Source organism: Poromitra crassiceps, assembly GCF_964638095.1.
Source record: "Poromitra crassiceps genome assembly, contig: HAP1_SCAFFOLD_981, whole genome shotgun sequence".
Lineage (NCBI taxonomy): Eukaryota > Metazoa > Chordata > Actinopteri > Beryciformes > Melamphaidae > Poromitra > Poromitra crassiceps.
Window position 1 is genome coordinate 16,458 of NW_028151429.1, and position 26,043 is coordinate 42,500.

Sequence of the window (26,043 nt, forward strand, 5' to 3'; positions counted from 1 at the left end):
CAGTGTGCGTTTCTCAATAAAGTGCTGTAAAGTTGTCTCTATACCGAGCCTACATGTGCCCTCTTGTGGCTGAATGTATGCATGCATGATGTATGTGACCTATGTGTCTGTATATGGGGCTATTAAATGGTACAATCAACATGAGAAAGAAATTCATTCTCACTTATCTTTTATTAAAACACCTTCTTATGTAGGGAGCATCATGTTCGGTGCAATAAATTAATGCAGTTTGGTAAAACGTTTTAATATTTCTGAATTAAAATAACATCTGCAAAAAAACGGACTAAATGGAAACTATACTAATATTCAAGAAAGGTATTAAAATACCTACTGAGAGGTCAATAATGGTTTGTGACACAAACCATTGTTGACCTCTCAGTAGGTATTTGAAACAAACACACACACACACACACACACACACACACACACACACACACACACACACACACACACACACACACACACACACACACACACACACACACACACACACACACACACACACACACACACACACACACACACACACACACACACACACATCTTAGGAAATGTTCTACCTGATAGAATTAGTGTATTGTAGGAGAGATAAGAATCTCACTGTAGGGCAGCATTACAAGTTCATCATGGGGGCTATAGACTGTTAGTTGACCGTTTCCAATGCTCATTTGCTGACCTGTTACAGTAACCTCTGCATGCCCAGAGGCTGTATGGTTAACAAATGCCCCGCTTCTCAGTCTCTTTTCTGCAGCTCACCTGGGTGCACCTTATGGGCCTTTGTGATGATAAACTCCACTCAGTTTGAGTTCCCAATGTAACTGCTAACATCAAACACATCAGAACACAGTCTTTTCGAGGTACCTTGTAAGCAGCAACAGCCCAAGGCTACTAATTAGAAAGCAGATTTCCTTTTTCTGAAGATGCAATGTTTCTGAGATGCTTATTGCCCCCAGGTATTCTTCTAATGTATTTCTCCTTTCTCAAACAATGTGCACTCAGTAGTCTTTGTTATGCTAAATTATCTTCTGAATTGTTGTCACTGAACTACTTCAGGTTAATGGATACAAAACATCAACAGTAGCACCAGTAAAACAAACAAACAGTAAAACAATAACACCACAGCTCATACAAGTCACTTCACAATCCACTATATGCAATGTTAACCTACAAAGAGGGCTACATTTGGACTGATCGCATAAAAAGAAGCAACAACATATTCTGTATATTCTTTGGGGTGGGGGTTGGCACATTGGGAAAATAAATGAAAATCTTGAATAATGTGAAGACTTGTCTTTATCTCAATGGATTGCTCAGTAAATTGGTTAAGACTGCAGATTGGCCTCAACTTTATAGGAACTGTATCTGTGGAACATGTGCCAGAGAAATGCTGTTGCCAAAGATCTGTTTACAATATATGGTAAAGGGAGATTTGGCAGTAGTAATCATACACTGTCAAGGCGTCAAACAGACTTAGACCTATACAAGGGAGACTGCATTATATCAGAGTTGCAGCAACTGATGTTATGGCACATTGTTTTAAATCCCCTTGTAGCAGCGGGAACTGCTCTCTAAAGACAAATAAAGTGGTTTTGCATTTAGGAGAAATGCTGTTTTACAGCCAATTGTTATTTCAACATAAAGCTGTTTAAATTATGTAAATTAGAATCATGAAAGTATATCATTTTATTTGTCACCGTATCTGAGCAGGTCTCTATGGAGCTCTATCCTCTTCTTCATGAACATTTGTTTCACCATAGTCTGAAGGTCTGGGTCTCTATATCGCCAATGCCACAAAACTGCCTGGGTTATTGCTATTAGAATAACCTTTTTCTTTGGGGGAGGGGTGTGTGTGTGTGTGTGTGTGTGTGTGTGTGTGTGTGTGTGTGTGTGTGTGTGTGTGTGTGTGTGTGTGTGTGTGTGTGTGTGTGTGTGTTGTTGTTTAATGTGTAAGGTTTCAGAAATACAGCATCAAAAGCCCTTGGGTTATTCTAATATAATAAATGCATAAATGCATCTTTTCTAAGTCATTTTTGTCTTTATTTTCGATGCATCTTGTGCAGCAGCATGAGCACATTTCTGACTTGGCTTCCCCCTCTAATTGATTTGACATGGTAGATCCAATGTCCTTTTCATGATAGTCAAACTTAGTATGATAACTTTGTTGCTCTCCCATTCCTTCTTTTATGGACATATAAAGTTTCCACAAGTTCTCTGTGTGCACTGGATCTATTTTTCTACCAGGAAAATATCTCACCTCAATCTTATAGAAGGAAAGAAATGATCAGGCTGCATGCTGTGGGTCACTGCAATGAAAGATACAGAAAACAGGAAGAAAAAAATACTTTTCGGCTGTTTTTGAAAAATTGCCTTGCAATATTATAACAAAACACAAAACCAACAACAAGATTGTTGATGATATGGAGCAGGTGATGTATACTTTCTTTTTACCAGTGAGTAAACAAAAAAGTGTGCAACATCAAAGATAGATCATAATGTATATTTCACTATCTCTTTCACTGAGCAATAACTCAAGTTCCATGTGGTCTTGGGTACACAATGTTGTGATGATATAGTCGTTTTTGGAAAATGATGGGTTCACAATAATTATTTAGCAACCAAGAGTGTAAATGTTGACAAACCTGATCAATAATCACGAAATAATGGACAATCGTCGTCGTCGTGATGATATCAGTTCACATATCCACGGTGGAGTCTGTCTGAGGAGATTGGCTATACAGAAACAAAAATATATCCTTATTTCTGGGAAATAAACTGCTATTAAACATGGCTAATTATCATAACTCTATAGGCTCGGCTGCAGAAAAGTCAAGTGATCCCTCATGTGGTTCTGTGCGCCAATAATCGCCCATTTGCACGGATGTGTTACACTAGCGTGTGGCTGAACCGCGGGTCCTAGTAGCGCCTATTGTTGAATTAGTGCAACTATTAGATGACTGTGGAGCTTTTGCGTGGGGTGTGGTGGAACCCGTGAAAAAACACTGCTCTTTCCACGCTGAGGATCTCCCGCATCCACACCATATTATTTCCATCCTGCCCTCATTGTCTGAGCGTTCCGGAGAGAAAACCTTCACAAAAAGCTCTGCACATAATTTCTCTATGATGCACCATTTAATTGTTTGTCTTTATATTTAAAGGTGATGTCAATCTACTTATAATTGATAACCAAATAAAACATAATTTCCAGGTTAGCATTATTAATGATAAATAGGATGAGCACGAACAATGCAACCTTATAATTAAATCAACAAGCCACTGCTCTATGAATAAGAGGATATTCATATGATAAAAAGTCTAATTGAAATTAATCCTCAAAAATAAGTATTAACATGAACCTATATGCCATTCGAACACTTCAAAGTGCTTTAGGCAATGTTAATGAACACAGCATGGAGGCATGGATTGCCCCAGTGGAAATTGAACCCCACAGTGTGAGACACTGCACTAGCCTACTGCTATCAACGGGGTACTAGTGCTATATTATGTTGTTATCAATATAATCAATATAATAACTTTAGGACTAGGCCTACTACTACTACTCCTCATATACTTCTACTACTACTACTACTACTACTAGACCTAATAATAATAATAATAATAATAATAATAATAATAATAATAATAATAATAATAATAATAATAATAATAATAATAATAATAATCGGAATAGCCATAACAATCATAGTATCTGACATTATTATTATAATTTCACAAAATCAAAAATTGTAAGAGTGGTTAGTATAACCCATCAAATATTTGTCTCACCTGTTGCTCTCTCTCACCCCCCCCCCCCCCCCCCTCTCTCCCATCTCTCTCAAAAGCAGTAGCAGTATGTTTCTATAGTCGTAATTATGCAAACCTACTTCGCAGGTCCATGGACAGGCAGGTTAGGCTACTACAGCAATGACACTTAAAACTGAAGTTATTGATTACTCTCCCATGTGCTGCTGCCTCTTGGCGCCCTGCATAGAGTTTTAATCCGGTTAGAGAGCACCTGGGACGCAACGCGCAATAAAAAGATCTTAAAGAGAGCTCAGTGGATTGCTTTTTTTTAATAGATTATAGATGCAACCTAATTCACAATAATAGCCTAACCAATCATATAATATAATATAATATAATATAATATAATATAATATAATATAATATAATATAATATAATATAATATAATATAATATAATATAATATAATATAATAGGCTATTGCCTAATAGTCTATACGGATTTTGGACTGTTATTATTATTATTATTATTGATGTTATTATTATTATTATTATTATTATTATTATTATTATTATTATTATTATTATTATTATTATTATTATTATTATTATTATTATTATTATCTTCAGTGTTTGCTCATCTTTGTCTTGTTCTCGGTTGCAGCGATGACCAATTTCCCACGGGCATCATTAAAATAATAATTTAAACGATCCTGTCTAAATAAATATGCCTATAGCTATGACTATAATCTCACATCCAATGTAACCTATGTAGGGCTGCTTTTAGGGACATTTGGATTTGTTTGGAGGCAGAATGAATGATCAGTAGCCTATACAAATTTCATAAAATGCTTATAGGCTGTTAATGAGAGTTTCACCTGCATTTATTTATTTATTAGCTTTATTCAAATACCGTTCAGTTGTGCACTGAAAAGTTGAGTGCTCGGCGCAAGCTTGTTGTGACACAACAAGTTGAACTCGTGAGGTCAACCCAGACCAAAGGGAGCTCCCACTGTCCAATCACAAAGCTCCTCCGCTGCCTGGACGTCCGGGTCCTTGACCAATCAGCGGGCAAAGCGCGGAGTCAGAGGGGACAACGACCACAGATAAAATGTTTGACTTCCATCCATCCTCCCAAACCTCCCAGGACTGTTAGCAACAACCTTGAGAGCGGGCAGTCATTTTAACTTTGCTTCACCCAGCACTTTTGACTAAAACTACCACTTTAGCACAGTTATCAGCACTGGATAGCATACTGGTCTGCAGCATTTCCGTGGGATTCCATTTTTTTCTTGGCGAGGCAACCTGTTACTCGAGGAACTGGAGGCTGCCTCGTACACGCCTGTAGACGAGGCAAAACACTGCAAACTAAAGTGTGTATGTGTCTGGGGGATTAAACGCGCAACGCAAAGGCAGTTTGGTGCAGTGAGTCGCTGCCTGGCGGAGGGTCAGGAGTCATGACAGCGCTAGCAGGAGGCTTACCGAGAATGATGCGGCCAACTCCACACCAGAACTACCCGCGAGGAGGATACTCTCTGGAAGGTAGGACCAGCTGCTACTGTTGTTCTTAACCTGCAGAAAAGCTTGACAAACTGAAAATATCTTCCTCGACAAGATATCGAGTCTATAAACATTTTATTTCTCTTCAAACAAGTGCATGAAAAAAATCACGTTTCCCATGCATATCCTAAGGCTATTTTGTTTCAGGATTTGTCTTGAGTTTTATTTTGTTTAGCATAGCCTACTGAATGGCTCATTCAGGTCTCATTCTGCTCTGTTTCAAAATGGGCCATTTTTTACATTAAATTCAGAAACATGAAACCGCGTCGAAAACAATTGACACTGCCAGAAGTGTTCCTCTTGTTTCATCAAAATTAAGATTTTGAAACTGAGTAAAATATCTAATTTTTCTTTTTTTGCAGTAACGGGCACGGCACAACTTTGACTTTATAAAAGTTCCAAATTCAACTTCTCGTGCATGAAATCCAGCATAGCACAGTTGTTGGCCTTATCCTCTAATAACAACCAAATTGATAATTCGCTTCTACAATAGGTTATAAAAAGAGAGAGAACATACAGTGGAGGCTATAGGAGGCCTTGACTTTTATGATGGGTCGAGTTGTTTTGTATTGTGGTTACTGAGCGGTCTGCACTGCCCCATGTCCAGTGTCCACTCCGCTAGGCCAGGGTCGGGTCAACCAGCTCGGCGGGGTCTTCATAAACGGCAGGCCTTTGCCCAACCACATCCGGCACAAGATCGTGGAGATGGCACATCACGGCATCCGGCCCTGCGTCATCTCCCGCCAGCTGCGCGTGTCCCACGGCTGCGTCTCCAAGATCCTCTGCCGGTACCAGGAGACAGGCTCCATCAGGCCGGGGGCCATCGGAGGCAGCAAGCCAAAGGTGAGAGATCCATAACAGTGATGTGGCCTATTGGATGAATAAAATAAGCTCCAGACGGTGATCATCACGAGGAAAACGAGCACCAGGCTCAATAAAACGCTGTATTTTTTGTTGTAAAGCACAAGGACACATTAATGCTTTACCCCTCTTAATATGGCATATTACGCTTACGGTTATGAATGTGGATATTAGGCTATATATGTGCCTACAACGGTAAGTAAACAAATCAAATCAATCTTCAGGTGGGAAAAGGAAATTAAAATGGATTTACCCTCATGCTACTGCTGGCAGCATCATCATCTTTATGCCCTAATCAGTTGTTAATAAGAACAATGTTTTGATTTGATTCAAAGTCGGTCGAATTCATCAGGACTTTTGTGAAAGGGCCATATGACACAACTTGGGGATTGTTTGACTTTATGGTTTACTTGTTATATGCTATATACCGAAATATCATGATATAACTTTGCATTTTGCATGTTAACTTCTAAACACATTTTACAACTGCCTGCATCAACACAGCAAAACAAGAAAATCTTATACTGCATATTTCACATAGTTTACTTTGAATATATAAATTGATACAGCTCTTCTCACTGCCTTTAAAGCAAACGACTTCTCCAGACGTGGACAAGAAAATCGAGGAGTACAAGAGAGAAAACCCGGGAATGTTCAGCTGGGAAATCAGGGACAAATTACTGAAAGATGGGATCTGCGACAGGAACAACGTTCCCTCAGGTAAACCTGCACATGCAATGCGATTAGATCATAAAAAAACGAGAATAATTGGTTCATATTTATAAAAAATGTTATATGATATAGGCTATTTATTAAACAAAATAAATGCGAGGAATTAAGCACAATTATTGCCTCTTGTCCGAAATTAGCTGTTGGCCTATGGCTTGTATCATTTCTTTTGTAAAATATTTTGTGACCCTTTCTCCTGTTTCAAAGTGAGCGCCATCAGTCGCATCATGCGATGTAAATTCGGAGGAGTGGGTGAGGAAGAGGAGGATGATGATGAGGTGGAGAAGAGGGAGATGGAGGAGAACGAGCGACGAGCCAAGCACAGCATCGACGGCATCCTTGGAGACAGATGTAAGTTTCATTATTTTACAGTCATGCTGATTTTAACTGCTCACCATGCTCTGTGCAGTGCTGCTATAATGTTGCGAATTACAATTTACAATTAAATGGGCGAGAATTCAGTGATCTGATTGGTTGGAGTTCGATACAGGCAGTGCCACATTTGTTTTTGTTCTGTCTTTTGCTGGCAATTTCAGGTGTAACAAGTGGTATGTTGCTTGTATTAAATATACATGTATCTTTATCGATTTTTTTTTTTACCTTTTAACAGATGAAATTGAACAACAACAACAATAATAATAATAATAATAATAATAATAATAATAATAATAATAATAATAATAATGATGATAATAATAATAATAATAATGATATTCATGAGGTTTCCATATGCGCTATTATAAACTTGAATCCTAAAACTATGATTAGGCCTATTAAAATTCGGAATGGGGGAATTTGCTTTTGTGTTATAACCGCAGTTATAAAAAAAAAAAATTTTTGGAAACGTTGTTTTTTCAGTAGCCTAGTTTTAGGTTTTTATGCATGCATTAGCCTTTATGCCACTGAGATTAAATAAATACAAAGGACAAAATGTTATTATGAAGGTAATCAAACATTTGCCCAGCTCACATAGCCTAAGAAACAGTTTTTTTGCGCACAATCGGACACTTGAGGATGAACTTGAGGAGACAAAGCAGCGAGAGTCCATTGAGACTCGCACCTCGGTTTGACGCGCACAAAAGCCAACCTCTAGTGAGCGGCTCAGCGGTGTACAAAAAGACGCCAAGGCTTTTCAAAATGTGGAAAGAAAGGGAGAAAAAACTGCGCTGACAAAAGGCCGCGAGAAGACATTATGAACCCGCAATGAGCGATGAATTATTCAGGAACACCAATGGGCTCAGTCGGACCTGTTTTATAGACTGCTCACTTAGAGGGAAAAAAGACCATTTTCACCTACAAAGTGTTAATTTGTGGCTTTTTCTGCTTAGGGCTAGATTTTGCCTTTCAGGACAAACAAAACAGAGCCTAGGCTAAACACCGTAGACAAACACCTGTTGATTTACGACCTGTTGCGTCTGAGGAATGTATAGGACAGCTTCTGGAGTTGGAAACATAATGCAGCATATTAGAAATTAAAATACCCATATAAATAGGTCTACAAGTGTTTTTGGTGTGATTTGATGGCAAGTCAAATCGAAATAAAGCGCTGGCTCATATTTTGATCACTGTGATTTTCGATAGTTGATTGTTCAGTTTAATAGTAGTTAATAGGGAGATTATAGCCCCATATAATACACAGTAAAGTTAGTTAATGCAGTTAGCAGCTGGAAGGAGGCTCCTACGCTAATGATTTTAACCTGTTAAAATGTGTAAATTCTCTTCAGGCCCTGTAATTAAATTGATCACTCCCCGTTATTTTTGCGCACCAGGCTTTTGTTAACAGTCTTTGCGCAATGGGCATGACGCTCAGCCATGTGAGCGCAGGGGAACCTCTCCACTAGATTAAATCCAAACCTTTTATTTCTTTCCACTTTCATCTCAGACAAAGTCCGCCCCTTTCCTTTCCGCCTAGGGCGCACACATTCATGCAATATCTATAGGCACTTCCCTCTCCCTCTTCCAGGCCAGACACATCTCCAATACAGATCAGCCATTGACTTCTCTAAACTGCTATCCGCACTTTTTCCACTTAAGGGTCAGAACACATGGTTTCTGTTGGAAATAACTAACCAGAGTAAAATAAGTTAAGATGCATATTTTAAATTGCCCTCTTAATAATTCTTAGCACTTAGCACTTAGACTGCATGCCAGCACCTTTGCTTATTGTCCTCTGTGTACACTTTTTTTTTTTATATTTATTTATTTATTTATTTATTTATTTATTTATTTATTTATTTATTTATTTATTTATTTATTTATTTATTTATTTATTTATTTATTTATTTATTTATTTATTATGTGCTTTGTCTTTTAATATATAAAACAAATAACAGGCTACTAACCAGTTCTAATCCAAATAGCCTATAGGGTGATATCATACATGCAAACAGCACAGAGACACTTTCCCCATACAGGATGGCACTATTTCATTCTTGTGTCTCTTTGTGGAAGTAGTTGTTGTTTTTTTCTTTTATAGCTCTTCATTAGAATGTGAAAAGAGTGGTTTGCCCACTGAGAGAGTGTCTTCTGGCCAAATATTGATTAAGTAGGTGTTTGCAGAGGCTATTGTTGTGGAGGAGAGAGGCCTGTTGCTCTCTGCCCCTTTCTCCTCTACCACTATTGTTGGCTTTCCTTAAGTGCTAAGATCAAAGCTGACTCATTTAGATTTATTTGTCTGGGAAAAGGACGTTGTGTAAGGTTTGTGGGATAAAGTATACTGGCAGCCCCAGGTCTGCATGGCATTAGCAAGTGCCTGGAACATGGTGGGAAAAGGATGCCCTCGAGCTGATTGTAATGTGTGCCGGAATGAATCGGATGCTAAATGGTTTACTTCCCCTTTAAGCTCAACTGTTGCGTATTTTTGCGTTAAGGAGATTTGTTCCCAAATGCATGAGAATATTTAAATAATATCATATTGCCTGAAATTGCATGACTTGGGTATTTCAATCAGTGGTATAGCAGCAGTTATTGGGGCGAGTTTGAAGGAAATAAGTGTGCCTTTTTCAAAGATACATTTCTCCTTAAAAGCAGCAGTGCAAGTATATGTTCAGTGAAGTCAATCTATAATGTGGGAAAAAATAGTAATTGGCAAACGGAATAATCCTAAAATATCACTTTTTTTTTTGCCTATACAATTTCACCATAGCACAATGTAACAAGGACTTGAGGACTTATGGGAGTGCTTATTGTTATTTCATAAAGAATTCACTTCATTAATTGATAGCATCCCTTCAGTTTATTACTATCACATATATACACTGTTAGCACTTTAACCCCATTGAACTAATTAAAGTAACCAAAGTGGTGAAAGAGTAGCCCCACTCTTCCAGGATCTATTTACGGCAGTGGGGCTGAAAAGGGAGTGAGAAGAAGAAGAAAAAAAGAAAGCTCAGAAATACAAACAGTCAAAGGGATAACTTCTCTTTAAAGGGAGTCCTGTGGTGCCAAACTGAATGAGCCCGCTTCTTTCAAATCTGCCATGGTGAACGCAGTCAACATGTAATAATTGGTTTCATTGAGGTGCATTCCAACAATCTGCTGCCATTCTCCTGCCTCCATTGTCCGGAGGCAGGCAAATAGCCAGGGGGACAGGAGGAATCAAGTGCTGACAAAACATGAAAGATTTAGCTGCTTTTGTCAAAGAAACTGAGTAGGACTTTGTTTGTGTAAATAAAGTGGGTTACTGGCTCCCTGTGACTTTGGCATGGATTTGGAGAGAGGGAAAAATAGAGAGAGAGAGAGAGAGAGAGAGAGAGAGACTAAGGAGTGCAGAATGAGCGTATTTGTGTATGAGAGTCCGAGTAGATGTTTTATTTTAAAGAATATACCAAGTCGGCAGAAACTTAGGTTCAAGTAAAGCCTGAGGGGCAAAACGATGACGACAATGAACCTCCACGTGTAGCCCCACATCGAAGCCATCTAATCCAATTATAACATTTCATAACTTCTATTCTCAGGAGACATCTAGGCATATAAACAGATACATTTCTCTCACACGCAGGGAGCAATAGCCTCTGAGTAACAGAGCAATATCCTACTCAGACGAGGGATCTTTCTAAGTTGTGTATTTTGTCATCGGCCCGTGCATTTTGCACGGTGCCTTTGTGAAGGAGGCAGACACTGGCAGCTAGTGGAGACTGTTTCTAGTCACAACAGACAGGAGGCCTCAATGCAACCAGTGGAATGTCTGCTTCAGCCATTTCCATTTTCCTCTCAGGGCCGGGGAATGGAGAAACCTACGTGGGCCTTGCTTTGTGTTTCTTCACTGTTTCCCTGGGTTGTTGGTGCTGGTAAGGCTAGGTCAGGCCAGTGGACTGTCTAACCCTAAACAAACAAACAAAACCCACAATGGAGGTTGATAGTGAATTCTTCCAAATTAATTTAATGGACAAGAATTTATATCTATACAAAAATGATGATGATGATGATAAGAGATTTCACAACGCGTTCTCTTCCCTTCTTCTCGCATATAAATACCCGACACATTTACTCTCTGTGTTGGCATCATTCTCAAGGCTCTGTCTCTCCCCGGAAAAAAAGAGCGAAAAAACCCACACTGGCTGATCTGCAGCTGAATGCCGGCTCTATGCTTCATTAAAGCCTCTTTCTCCGCTGGCACCCGCATTGTGATCCTCCAATATTAATTCAAAGGACAATTAATGAATGCAGGCCAACTTTGAAGTAAGGGGCTGGGGTCTTGCCCCCAGCCGGCCCCTCAACGCTGATGTACTCTCCGCATTCTCCCCACTAACCCCAGAGACACTGGCAAGTGACTGAAAGAGAAGCAGTGAGCAATGGAAGGTCAAGGAGAGGAGCCCCAGCAGAAAAAGAGCTCTCTATTTCCTTGGAAGTATTAGCCAAGCAAAACTCTGTGATGGGGAGGATAAAGGAGTGCGCAGAGAAAAGGGTCGGGGGGTGCGTGGGGGCGAGGGGACTCTGGCAAAAAGGGAACACAATAGGATAGTTAATTGAGTAAAGCCAGACAGCGTTGTCAATCACTTAACTTTGTGTAGCCTCACTTTTTGTGGAGCTGTTTCGTTCAGCACATTGCACATTATGGACACGCCAGCGCAACTTTGCTGCCGTTTTGATTAATGTCCTTTTTTACCCTCTTTGAACAAAGAAAACCAATAGAAGAGAATAGCACTTTATAGGGTTATACGATTCTTAAAAATAACACAATTAAAACGAAAAACATCCAAGTCGGAGTATCTGTTTCTTGCAATAATCTAAACACGGGCCTTAAATATTGAAGAAATGCACGTGAAGCCCATAAAACAAAAAAAACAAGATGCCAACAACGAGGGCGAAATAAAAGGGCACAATGGAAAGGAGGCTGTAGTGTTCTGGGGCGAGAAAGAAGAGCGAGTATGGAATGTGAGGATGGCTTCTCTCTGTGTGTGCAGTTTGTGTGAAGTTTTGTTGCGGGGTCAGTGCTGAGGCCCTCTGCACCGCAGCGCTGCGCAGGGCAGCGGCTGTGGAAAGGTCAGAGGCTAACCTAGGGTCACTTGACTGTTAAAACTATCAGCCTCCAGGAAGACGAGGTTACCATAATGTTTGGCTGAAGATGACAGCTAATGGACTGCCTAATATCAGAGTACTTCATACCAGTGAATAGATGTCGACTAGATAGCACCTTTGTCACTGTAACTCAGCAGATCCTGCACTGAGCTAGACTGAGGTGAATCGGGCTTGGACCTGTGTGGAATGAGTTGGATCTGTGCTGGCTCGGCTCGGCTCGCTCGCTGCCGGACTGGAACGTGCGGCAGACTGGCGCGTTGCTGCGGCCCTGCATGTGGGCTGTGCAGCTGCTTTGTCGCCGCTCTGGGGGTGGAAATGCCACCGTGAAAAACTGTCACCTCACTGCGCCGCACTGGAACTAAATAATAACCACCTCACACTGGGCACACAGAATGGCCAAGCAGGGCCATTTGTGGCCTTTTTTTTGTCACGTCACCTATATTAGACAGAGATACATCTTTCAACGTCATATCTCCAGCTCCTTCTTTGTGCGCGCAGGGGCCGACCTCCTGCGCTCACTCTTTCACATTTTTTTCTGTCCATCACATCATCATCATTCTCTCTCTCCCTCTCTCTCTCTTTCTCTCTCTCTTTCTGCCCCCCCCCCCCCCTTCCTTCCCAGGCAGCTGCGGGTTCCTGGGGGCTCCTTAGCAAGTCAAGTGAGCAGCCCACTCACTCCCATTTTTCCCCTAACTGTTAACCCCAGCTGAGCCCATAAGCTGTCAGTTAACTATTCAGTTCCTCCGGTGCATCTGCTAGCTCTGGCTCCCTCTGTATGTGCTGCGCTGTTTTATTCAGTGGCCCACTCGCACTGTGCTGTGCGGCCTGAAAGGGCCAGATCTACTTCCCTGGGCAAATAACTAGTTCATTTGTCTCTTCTGCCCTTTGTTTTGCGTGGTGAACACATGTCACCAGCTCAATTACCTTCTCTATTAACAGCCCCTGGAGGACGGGCTAGCCAGCCCCTACCAAGACAAGGTCATAAACTGCCCCATATGCTCCCCTTCTCTTTCACTCTCTCTGGCTCTTCCCTGTGCTCTCTCCCTCTCTCTCTCTCTCTCTCTCTCTCTCTCTCTCTCTCTCTCTCTCTCTCTCTCTTATCTTGCCTCTCTTCTCTTTCACTTTTTGGTGCATCTCTTTGATCAGCCTCTCTCACACTTTCCGATTCTGTCTCATCATCTCCTTCTTTCCTTTTTCATTCAGTTTTAGCCATAACAAAATATATAAATATGTGCACATGCTTTGTGTGTGTGTGTGTGTGTGTGTGTGTGTGTGTGTGTGTGTGTGTGTGGTGTGTGTGTGCGTGCGTGCGTGCGCGCGCGCGCGTGTGTGTGTGTGTGTGTGTGTGTGTGTGTGTGAGCGTGCGTGCGTGCGTGCGCGCATGTGTGTGTGTGTGTGTGTGTGTGTGTGTGTGTGAGTTTATACGCACATGCGCGGGATGTATGGGCCTGTGTGTGTCTCTTCATATTAACATCTCTTGGATGGGCGGGAGGAGGGGTGGGGGGTGGGGGGGGTGAGTCCTTGGCAAGGCGGGTTTAGGCCAATGGAGTCCACCCAGTAAACAAGAGCAGTCTTTATTCCCGTGGTTGGAATCCTCGCTGGTTTTCTTGGCGTGTTCGAGGCAGCACTGCTGCAGGTGAAGCTAATGGAACTGGACATTCCTAAAGTTCACATCTGTGACCTTCTGGAGTTTATCTTCCCTGCTTGTCAGGCTCCTCTCTTGATCGATAAATGGTTCTGTTTACCGTAGGGGGGTGAACCTGCAGCACTGTCCGTTTCTTGCCGAAGTTTGTGTGGAAGCGTGTGTGTCTGTGTGTGGAAGTCTGTGTGTGGAAGTCTGTGTGTGTGTCTGTGTGTGTAAGTGTGTATGGAAGTGTGTATCTGTGTATAATGTGTGGTTACGTTTATTTAAGGGTCTCTGACTGATCAGTGAAAGGAACCTGTTGAAACAACTTGTTGAATACTCCAGTATCTACGAAACTACGCCAAATAAATATACTCCACACTAAACTGTTTAACACATAAACACTCTACTATCGTCTCCACTATCTGAACTTGCTTGTTATTGGTTTATTAACCTACATTTGACTTTGTTTTGAAATGTCTCTTCTATGGATAATTCTGCCACAACCCCAATTTCCGCTGGAGGGATAATAATCTATCTTTCTATTAAGATTCTTGTCAGAGCCACAGCCAAACTGTGCGCGGCTATGGAGTATTTTCAGCTCCCCAGCGCTTTAGCTGTAGCGTAAAATTTGATTTGGGTGTTTAAGTAAGGAGGTCGAGGCCTCCCTTTGTGTGTTTAGTATCCTCTTCTGCCGTTTGTCGAGGGGGAATGTGTGGGAACAACCCGCTCGGAGAGTCCGCTCTTGCATCGGCTCTCATCAGCCTCAGTCTGAAAACGTGACGGGCAAAGATGCGGGTGTTGGCGAGGGGTCAAGTGACGTGAAGGGACTGGACGTGATGGAAGGGACAGGTCCACTTTTGAAGAATGGCCAGCGTAGCAGAGCACCCCCCCCCCCATTCGCCCCGCACCCCTTCCCCCATGCAGCATCATCTTCAGGTGCCTTCAGCCTCCCACTCTCTCCTCTCCATGTCAAGCGCTTCAACTCCCCCATCCCCCACCCTCTGTGCCCCCCCCCCCCCCCCCATCCCCCATCCCCCAACCTCTGTGGCCCTCGGGCTGTGGAGGGAGGGGATAAAGAGCTGCTCCCCTGCTGTGCCCCTCTGCAGCCCCCAGCGGCCCTTCTCTGCACCCCTTTGTCCCCCCCCCCACCCCACCACCACCCCTCCCCTCCCACTCTTCATTCCCCCACGCAGCCCCTGGCCCTACAGCCCCCATCTCACCCTGCAAGCCCCCCCCTCACTCCCCTGCTGGGCAGGTGACAGGCCCCTGAATGTGGGCCCGGGCGTCCCTGATGGCTCCTACAGATGGAGCGTGGTAATCGGCCCAATAGAGCCCTGCCACAGGCTTTTCCCTTCCAACGTACAAAGGCCTGGCCACATCACTTTCCAAAAAAAAAAAGAAAGAAAGAAAGAAAGAAAGAAAGAAAGAAAGAAAGAGAGAGAGAGAGAGAGAGAGAGAGAGAGGGAGAGAGGGAGAGAGAGAGAGCGTGAGCCAGAGGATGACAAAAGCAACACTGTCATTTGCCATTAAGGGCGAGCCTGTGATGGAGTGTTCTCTCTGTAGTTACTAATAATAAAAACAGGGAGGGGGAAAACAGAGGGAGAGAGAGAGAGAGAGAAATAAAGGGAGTAAAAGGAGGGGAGACCTACCCCCCCCCCCCCCCCCCCACCCTGCAGTTAACATGATACAGTGCCACTGGGGAGCGTTCTCCTCACAGGACTTTTATGAGCTCTCCTCTCTCCTCCCTCAGGAATCTTTTCGTTTCAGCTCCGTCATTGCCTCTCTTTCCTTTCCTTTCGTTCCCTGCTGCTCTGTCATTAAAATGGAAATTGCGTGTTTCTTAGCTTGCTGCTTTATATTAGTCTCTGTATAATCGAAGTTGCACTTCTCCGCGAGTATAAACAGCTCACAGAATCTGGATGACAATATTGTTGTTTGAAAAAAAACGTGTTTATAGGAAAGGTTTCAAGTTGTAGCTTCACACTGTGTGGCCTTCTCCTTATGAATATTGTGTGACGAGATGTACTCCAACTGGTCTGGAGCCACATCCTTACCTAAACAAACCCCATCCCAAGCTCTAGAGTGGAGGTTCCAGGTCGTATCTCAACATCCCGCCAATCCCCTGTGAGCCTCTTTGGCAGCGTGGCGCCCGTATGCCTCGGTCCCAATGTAATAAAGAGCTCTTCCCGGCATCAGAGCGGGTCTCCGGAGCAGCAGCAGCAGCAGCAGCAGCAGCAGCAGCAGCAGCAGCAGCAGCAGCAGCAGCAGCAGCAGCAGCAGCAGCAGCGTTCCCTGGAGTCCAAATCCTTGTGTAATGCCTGGTCAGCCGCACACTGGCAACCGGCACAAACACTTCCTGCTCGGCTCCAGAGGCCGGCGCAGGCGAGGGGAGATCCCTGCTCCCCCGCAGCATGTCTGACTTGGCACTTTTTAATTAAAGCTTTAAATCTGGAGGGCAGCGGGGGAACCGACAGTCTGGGGGGGCGGCCGGCCCTCTGGAGACGGCTTTTCTGTCTCTTCCACCTGTCCCTCCGCTTTTGGCTTCTCTCACTCTCTCCTAGTTTGTCTCCCTCACGGTGTTTAGGTGTTTGTCTCTCTCTGTTTGTCTCTCTCACGGTGTTTAGGTGTTTGTCTCTCTCACGGTGTTTAGGTGTTTGTCTCTCTCACGGTGTTTAGGTGTTTGTCTCTCTCTGTTTGTCTCTCTCACAGTGTTTAGGTGTTTGTCCCTCTCACGGTGTTTAGGTGTTTGTCTCTCTCACTGTGTTTAGGTGTTTGTCTCTCTCACAGTGTTTAGGTGTTTGTCTCTCTCATGGTGTTTAGGTGTTTGTCTCTCTCATGGTGTTTAGGTGTTTGTCTCTCTCACGGTGTTTAGGTGTTTGTCTCTCTCATGGTGTTTAGGTGTTTGTCTCTCTCATGGTGTTTAGGTGTTTGTCTCTCTCACGGTGTTTAGGTGTTTGTCTCTCTCTGTTTGTCTCTCTCACGGTGTTTAGGTGTTTGTCTCTCTCACTGTGTTTAGGTGTTTGTCTCTCTCACGGTGTTTAGGTGTTTGTCTCTCTCACAGTGTTTAGGTGTTTGTCTCTCTCTGTTTGTCTCTCTCACGGTGTTTAGGTGTTTGTCTCTCTCACGGTGTTTAGGTGTTTGTCTCTCTCACGGTGTTTAGGTGTTTGTCTCTCTCTGTTTGTCTCTCTCACGGTGTTTAGGTGTTTGTCTCTCTCACTGTGTTTAGGTGTTTGTCTCTCTCTGTTTGTCTCTCTCACGGTGTTTAGGTGTTTGTCTCTCTCACTGTGTTTAGGTGTTTGTCTCTCTCACAGTGTTTAGGTGTTTGTCTCTCTCACAGTGTTTAGGTGTTTGTCTCTCTCACGGTGTTTAGGTGTTTGTCTCTCTCACGGTGTTTAGGTGTTTGTCTCTCTTACAGTGTTTAGGTGTTTGTCTCTCTCACTGTGTTTAGGTGTTTGTCTCTCTCACGGTGTTTAGGTGTTTGTCTCTCTTACAGTGTTTAGGTGTTTGTCTCTCTCACTGTGTTTAGGTGTTTGTCTCTCTCATGGTGTTTAGGTGTTTGTCTCTCTCACTGTGTTTAGGTGTTTGTCTCTCTCACGGTGTTTAGGTGTTTGTCTCTCTTACAGTGTTTAGGTGTTTGTCTCTCTCACGGTGTTTAGGTGTTTGTCTCTCTTACAGTGTTTAGGTGTTTGTCTCTCTCACGGTGTTTAGGTGTTTGTCTCTCTTACTGTGTTTAGGTGTTTGTCTCTCTCACGGTGTTTAGGTGTTTGTCTCTCTCACTGTGTTTAGGTGTTTGTCTCTCTCACTGTGTTTAGGTGTTTGTCTCTCTCACTGTGTTTAGGTGTTTGTCTCTCTCACAGTGTTTAGGTGTTTGTCTCTCTCACTGTGTTTAGGTGTTTGTCTCTCTCACAGTGTTTAGGTGTTTGTCTCTCTCACGGTGTTTAGGTGTTTGTCTCTCTCACGGTGTTTAGGTGTTTGTCTCTCTTACAGTGTTTAGGTGTTTGTCTCTCTCACGGTGTTTAGGTGTTTGTCTCTCTTACTGTGTTTAGGTGTTTGTCTCTCTCACGGTGTTTAGGTGTTTGTCTCTCTCACTGTGTTTAGGTGTTTGTCTCTCTCACTGTGTTTAGGTGTTTGTCTCTCTCACTGTGTTTAGGTGTTTGTCTCTCTCACAGTGTTTAGGTGTTTGTCTCTCTCACTGTGTTTAGGTGTTTGTCTCTCTCACAGTGTTTAGGTGTTTGTCTCTCTCACTGTGTTTAGGTGTTTGTCTCTCTCACTGTGTTTAGGTGTTTGTCTCTCTCACTGTGTTTAGGTGTTTGTCTCTCTCACGGTGTTTAGGTGTTTGTCTCTCTCACTGTGTTTAGGTGTTTGTCTCTCTCACGGTGTTTAGGTGTTTGTCTCTCTCACTATGTTTAGGTGTTTGTCTCTCTCACGGTGTTTAGGTGTTTGTCTCTCTCACAGTGTTTAGGTGTTTGTCTCTCTCACAGTGTTTAGGTGTTTGTCTCTCTCACTGTGTTTAGGTGTTTGTCTCTCTCACGGTGTTTAGGTGTTTGTCTCTCTCACAGTGTTTAGGTGTTTGTCTCTCTCACGGTGTTTAGGTGTTTGTCTCTCTCACTATGTTTAGGTGTTTGTCTCTCTCACGGTGTTTAGGTGTTTGTCTCTCTCACGGTGTTTAGGTGTTTGTCTCTCTCACAGTGTTTAGGTGTTTGTCTCTCTCACGGTGTTTAGGTGTTTGTCTCTCTCACTATGTTTAGGTGTTTGTCTCTCTCACGGTGTTTAGGTGTTTGTCTCTCTCACAGTGTTTAGGTGTTTGTCTCTCTCACGGTGTTTAGGTGTTTGTCTCTCTCACTATGTTTAGGTGTTTGTCTCTCTCACGGTGTTTAGGTGTTTGTCTCTCTCACAGTGTTTAGGTGTTTGTCTCTCTCACGGTGTTTAGGTGTTTGTCTCTCTCACGGCGTTTAGGTGTTTGTCTCTCTCACGGCGTTTAGGTGTTTGTCTCTCTCACGGCGTTTAGGTGTTTGTCTCTCTCACGGTGTTTAGGTGTTTGCGCTCCGGTGTAGCGCCGTTAGGGTGCAGCGAAGCCTCGGCTAACTGCAGTAAGGTTTAAGGGGTCCCTCAGGGCAGAGAGGGTGTGGACTCCAAACTCTTTCTTCTTGTCTCCATCTGTGTTTGAAACATTGTCATAGAGCGAGCGCATTGAGGCAAAGCCAGACGCGGCAGATGCATGTTTGCGAGCGTGTGTATGACGGAGAAAGATGGGGGATTGGAGACATGTAATGGCGGACAATGGCGGGCTGTCACGCTAGTTTGTGGCGCCTAATCATTATTTAATAGATGGATAACCTCCCCCATACGCCGCCATAGTCCTCCAGCTCCCAGTACCAAGCCTTCATTGACTCCCTTCTTCTGCTGAATTAGATCCCAAAGGCTGTCGCCCAGTCAGCCGGTCCCTCTGTCCTGCCCTCTACTGAACAAACAGATTAACAAGCACCTGCAAAGGGATGGTGCCTGCCTTTCACCATGGGACCATATCTCCATAGTGCACAGCACGGCTAAGACCAGGAGAGACATACTGGCCCGGGGGATAGATACCCCGGAGGGACCTAGTCCCCTCTAATCCATGTTCAAGCAGCCTCTGGCTTTTGATCCCCTCTGGAGCCACGGAGGAGTTTAAGAGACCAGGAGGACACAATCTGAAGTGGCTGTAGGCCTCCTCTGTGCTGTAGGAGCATAATCTATTGCCTCAGGCCTCATGGCATCATGGCTGTGTTGTCAAAGTAATAGTCTGACTCAGTGGAAGTAGGCTGCGGGTGTATTAAGCTCTGCCATTGGTGCCGTCCATTTCGCTTCTGCTATTGGTGTGTTTTCAAAGTACCTGTCGCTACGTGAAACAACAACAACCTGCGAGCTAGCAAACTACACCCTGAAAATGGCAAGTTTGACATGCTTGACATACATTTTCACTGTTTTATTTGGCGTTTTCCTTTGCGGGGATTTAGCAATTTGGTTCCACAAAAACAAGTTCCTCCCTGAGGCTATTTTGCAAGGACACCGTCGATGGGCTTACTAGCGCCACCCAAGACGATTGGGATTGGTGTAAAGCAGTGTTTCCCAAACTATGGGTCGGGAGCGAATTTGGGTCGCGGACCCGTGGGCGGTGGGTCACCAACTGGTCGTCATGGCAACTCATTGCCGTATGTTTTTTTGTGAGTTTGGGTCCCAGGGAGACGCAAAATGTATCTTTTGAGTCCCAAGATGACAAAGTTTGGGAAGCCCTGGTTTAAAGAAATGCAAACAAGGCAGAGCGTTTTTTCGCCCTATACCAAAATGATAGTAGGTTGAGCCAGACTCTCTCCAGTGCTGGTGAAGCGTGGAGATAGTCTGGCCAAGCGAGGCTATCCAAGTAGTTACCCCAAGTTTGACTCCTGCCTCTGAACGATAGCAGCCAAAGTAAGGGTGTGTTGGTGGTTCTGTGGTTTCAGCCAGCCACTCGGACGAGGGCTCTGACGTGGACTCGGAGCCGGGCCTGCCCCTGAAGAGGAAGCAGCGCCGCAGCCGCACCACCTTCACCGCCGAGCAGCTGGAGGAGCTGGAGAGGGCCTTCGAGAGGACCCACTACCCAGACATCTACACCAGAGAGGAACTCGCCCAGAGAGCCAAGCTGACCGAGGCCAGAGTGCAGGTCAGAGACACACACACACACGCATGTACGCACACACACACACACACACACACACACACACACACACACACACACACACACACACACACACACACACACACACACACACACACACACACACAGAGTAATCATACGTAATCCACCACAGATTACTGAATTACATGCCCTATATGTAATTTGTAACATATTCCATTAGATTACTCAAGCAACGTATTCTAAATACTTTGGATTTACTTTTGGAATACTTCAAAATTGTCTTGTTGAGCCCATTCGTCTGGGTCACTCTGAATGTACGCAAAACGTGAGGGCAATGTGGTCACAACGCTCACTGATGTAATGTTGCGACCTTCTTCAGCATGTTTGTAAGTCAAATGTTTATATTTCCATCATATGTCCTGGCTCTGCGTCTCCTCTGACATTGCCCTTCTCGTGTGCCGTGTGGCAGGACCGTGCACTGCGCACGCACAAATCATTGCACGTTTTTTCAAACCTGCTTATGGGAAATGTGTGCCTCGTATACATTTTAGGCCAAATAAAAACAAATAACAAACAAAGTAATCCCTTAAAGTAATCTATTTTCAAAGACAGTGACTGTATTCAGAATACCACCAGTTTACCGTAACTGTAATGAATACCCCAACCCTGGTCCCAGGGACCTAATCTTGACAGAAAAGCAATGTGTTGGCCTGTCATAGATATTGCATGTGGGCGTTAAATTGCCTTGGGATGTTGACATGCAGTCCTCCATACAGCCATTAGACACGTGGACCCCCCCCCCCCCCCCGCACACACACACACACACACACACACACACACACACACACACACACACACACACACACACACACACACACACACACACACACACACACACACACACACACACACACACACTGTACCCTGTGTGTGCATAATATAGTGAAGAAGGCGCCCTATTTTGGTCAGAGCTTGTGAGAAAGCACTGTAAGATCCTCAAATAGATGCCTGATTTAGATATGTGTAATAATATAGCCTTTTTACAGCTGTAACAGCTTTATGGGCTCGCTTTATCTGAACCCAGTGACTGAGCACAAAGGCATAATGTCACTGTGGTTTCACTGCACTCTCCAGATGTTCAGATCTCTATCGGCTCAAGCTCCTGGCTATGGGACCGACCGAGAGCGTTTGCACACACACACACACACACACACACACACACACACACACACACACACACACACGCACACACACACACGTGCACGCACACACACACACACACAAACACGCAACACACGCACACGCACACACACACACACACACACACACACACACACACACACACACACACACACGCACACACGCACACACGCACATGAACACGCGCAGTAAACACAATACACAGCAGATCTTACTACTACTATTATGTCATCAAAACAACATAACATAACTGTAATTGAATTAGCAGATAATCATGACTATCTAATATAGAGTGCCAAAGTCACGCCCTCTTCCGGTTTCGGCATACGACCTAAGTGATTTCATTCCCATTCATGTTCCCCTAGACTAGAGTCTAGAGTCTAGGGGGAAATGAAATGGGAATGAAATGAGAAGCACTGGTCTAGGGCCTAGAGCAGTGCTTCTCAGCCTTTTTACACCAAGTACCACCTCAGAAATGACCACCATATTACCACAGGTTGAGAACCATTGCCCTAGACATTTCATAAAATCTGTAGAAAAATAATTCAGCTATATTTAGAATCAGGAGAGACCATACATTGTATGTGAAACGAGTGAAATGTTGTATGGCATACAACATTTCACTTGTACCTAAAAAAAAACAATTGCTTGGTTTGACCAAGGACAACTCTTTTTATAAGGATTTTACGAAATGGAAAAATTTATGGGAATGAAATCCCCTACGCCGTATGCCGAACCCAGAAGAGGGCGTGAGTTTGGCACTCTATTAGACAATGCATGAAATAACCACCACTTGTCTCCGTTCTTCTCTCAGGTATGGTTCAGCAACAGGAGAGCCCGCTGGAGGAAACAAGCGGGAGCCAATCAGCTGATGGCGTTTAACCACCTGATCCCCGGCGGTTTCCCTCCGTCAGCGATGTCGGGCCTTCAGCCCTATCAGCTGTCAGACAGCCCCTATCCTCCCTCTTCCATAGCTCAAGGTACGCACAGCCCAACCAGCATTTCCACGGGTCCTTCAAAGTCTTAAAAAGTCTTAAATCCAATCATCTGAATTTTAAGCCTTAAAATGTCTTAAATTCGACTGCATTTATATAAAATGAAGTTAATGTTGCTCTTATAAAGTTAAGCTGTATTCAAATAATAATGCATAACAAATTTGAAGCTGCTACACCTTGGCCAAGAAAATGCTGAAATGAGGAACGTTGGGTATAAAGGCATTATGGGAAGTCTTAAATACATCAAGCCGCTGTAAAAAGCCAGCAGCAAATGCCTGCTGCCATCTCCCAATATACAGTTTCACATCGTGGGGCATCAAAGTAGCTACTTTCTTGCCTGTATGGATGTGAAATAGGTCTTAAATTGCATAGATAATGGTCTTAAAAAGGTCTTAAAATGTCTTAAATTCAACTTGTTGAAACCTGCAGAAACCCTGAGCCCAACACACTCGGTCCAGCTGAGCACACTTATGGGGCTTATGCTTTCCATCCTAACAGCTAGAGAGTTTAGAATGTTCTGGCAGAGTTGAGTAATGGTTCTGTAAATGTGATTACACTGAAACAAATATCCATCTCAGTAAGTCATTTAATCTACTTCTTACTTTTGTTAACCTTTCCTCAAACAAGTGAAAAGTGCCAATATATGCTTCACTTGTTTCCAATTCAAAATTGCATGTTTCAAGAATTATCCTTGAACCAAGTGCAATTTATTGGACATTTAGTGTAAAGATCTGTTGTAGAATTATAGAAAATTTGAAAAACAAGTCAAACTGCATGAGAAACAAGTGGAATGATCTCACATTAATGGATTTCTTTTCTTTTACCGTAAGAAAAATTAGACGATCCATATGCAACTATAGTGTGATCTAGTTGCCTCAACATATATTGATCTCTTATTCCCCCTCTGTCTTGCTCGTCATCTCCCTCAGCAGAGCAGCCCAGCACAGTCCACCGGCCGCAGCCTCTGCCCCCCACCTCGGTGCACCAGACTGGGCTTGGCTCGTCAGCGGGGTCCCAGGACGGCGGCTCGGCCTACTGCCTGTCCTCCGGACGTCACGGCTTCTCAGGCTACTCTGACAGCTTCGTGGCCCAGACAGGACACTCCAATACGGTCAACCCCACCATCAGCAACAGCCTCTCACCACAGGTTAGTCTAGATTAGAATAATGCAGCTACTCATGCATGTGGAAATACACAGAGAAATACATGTAGAAAGATATGTAGGTATACATAGATATCTATATACACATATTGTACTGTACCTAGACACACGCACATACATTGTCTTTCTAGCAACCCCCCCCCCCCCCCCCCCCACACACACACACACACACACACACACACACACATGCTCTTATGCATGACCTGGAAGATGTCATTGCAATGACATTGATGAGGACCTTGTTAGGCTTAAAAACAACAACAACACGGTGGCTTCTCGTTCTGTTTATGCTGATGGGTTGCTGATGAATTTAAAATGTGGCGAATGTCAGTCTTTTGGGGGAGAGACAGGAGCAGTTATGAGGAAGGATGAGTGAAAGTGGGACGATGACACAAATCAAAACTGAAAAGACAATTATGGCCGATTACACAGTCATCAGTGTCCATCAGTGGCTCCCTCCCAGCCCAGAAGATGGACTAACAGGCGGAAAACGAGCTTTTAACCGCCACAAAGGGTGGCCAGCCCGCACGCAATGCATGCTGGGTACTATTTCCCATGAGAGAGACTCTCAGGCTCCTGTCAGTTACAGATTAAAAAAACAAACTGCCTCAGGCGGGCCTGTCTATGTGAACGCCTCAGGATGCATGTATACTGAAGGAACAAGATCTCTGTTTTATCTCCATGGTGCACAGTCAGACAGCTGTAGGTAGGTGGCACCATTGTGGCTGGAAGGATAATTGACTGCTTTGATATTCAAGCAGTAGTAATCCACTAGACTTTCCTCGCTAAGATTCAACCACAGTTTGTTTTTTAAACATAACTTTTTAGGATTTTTGATTTTATTGGACAGTTCAAAGACAGTTGTTGTGACAAATGTCTACTGAATGCCATTCAAACCCAATACATTGCATGTTTGTCTTAGCCACCCAATAGCTCTTATTTTGATGTTTGACCTCATTGTTGGATGGTAGCATATCTGCTAGTAGCCGCGTTCCTCTAACAATGTGCGTGGCTGCGCTGTGAGTTCACACACCCACAGGGTCACTTAGTGACTTTAACTAATAAAGGGGCCAAAGGTGCTGTGGCCTCGTGGATGGTTTCAACATTAACCTCACAGCTCCTACAGGACGGACATCTCGTCTTGCATAGGGACGGCGTGCCTGGAATGTTTTCTCAGTCTGGAATTGCAATCACAGAATGTTCCAGTGTCTTAATTGATTGGAATGAAGTAATCTATCCCCTAGTAACATAGTGTGTAATTTATGTAAATGACTCACTTTGTTGGCTAATTTGTTTTAATTTATGTATTCACCGCGGCTGTGTGAATGTATATTGCAACACGCTCATCTCCATTTGGGACGAGGATGGAATTAATTTCCTGATTTTAACTTGATAAAAGAGGGGAAATAAGAATTGATTAAATCCTATGACATTGACAGTTAGCACATGAGGACCATTAGAAAACTTTGACAGTTAGACTTAGTTTTTAAGCAGTGCGGCCGCTTCTATACATGGCATATGTGTCCATTTGTAGCACGGTGTCCGTTTGTAGCATGAGAGGATAGACCAATCAGGAGTAGCCTATGACTGCTACAAAACCTGCCCTGCTTACTTTAACACCTGGGTGTGATTTTTATTAAAGCTACATACAGTAGCTTTGTATATCTTACGCATGCTGATATTTTCTTACAAGAAAATAATAGGCGACCCTCATTTTGTCTAGAGAAATAAAACTGCTGATATGTCTACTACTCTATCTCCATTAAGATGTGTTAGAGAAGACACTTTTTTCCTCTATCTGGATTTTGATTTGATTTGATTTGATTTATTTTATTTTGGAGGTTGAGTCCAGATGTGGTCAGATGAGAGCCTGGTGGAGTCTTGATATGGATAGGCTCGTTTGACTCTGAAGAAGACGCTGTGTACGTCGAAGCGTCAGTGCTTTGTACCTATTATTCAATAATTTATATTGATTTCGTGTGCTCCAGTCCTCTCTT

General features: G+C 43.5%; 1 protein-coding gene across 1 annotated transcript in view; it reads left to right on the forward strand.

Annotated features, from left to right (window-relative positions):
* Window positions 1–5,197: 5,197 nt before the first annotated feature.
* The window catches only part of LOC310771669 (paired box protein Pax-3-like), a gene marked incomplete at both ends in the record, with an annotated part of 26,051 nt that continues 5,205 nt past the window's right edge, over window positions 5,198–26,043 (forward strand). Inside the window, 7 exons of the mRNA XM_083664224.1 lie at window positions 5,198–5,282; window positions 5,908–6,143; window positions 6,752–6,881; window positions 7,098–7,241; window positions 20,514–20,713; window positions 22,704–22,869; window positions 23,814–24,031. Coding sequence (XP_083520350.1) covers window positions 5,198–5,282; window positions 5,908–6,143; window positions 6,752–6,881; window positions 7,098–7,241; window positions 20,514–20,713; window positions 22,704–22,869; window positions 23,814–24,031 — 1,179 coding nt within the window. The remainder of the gene's footprint in view (window positions 5,283–5,907; window positions 6,144–6,751; window positions 6,882–7,097; window positions 7,242–20,513; window positions 20,714–22,703; window positions 22,870–23,813; window positions 24,032–26,043) is intronic.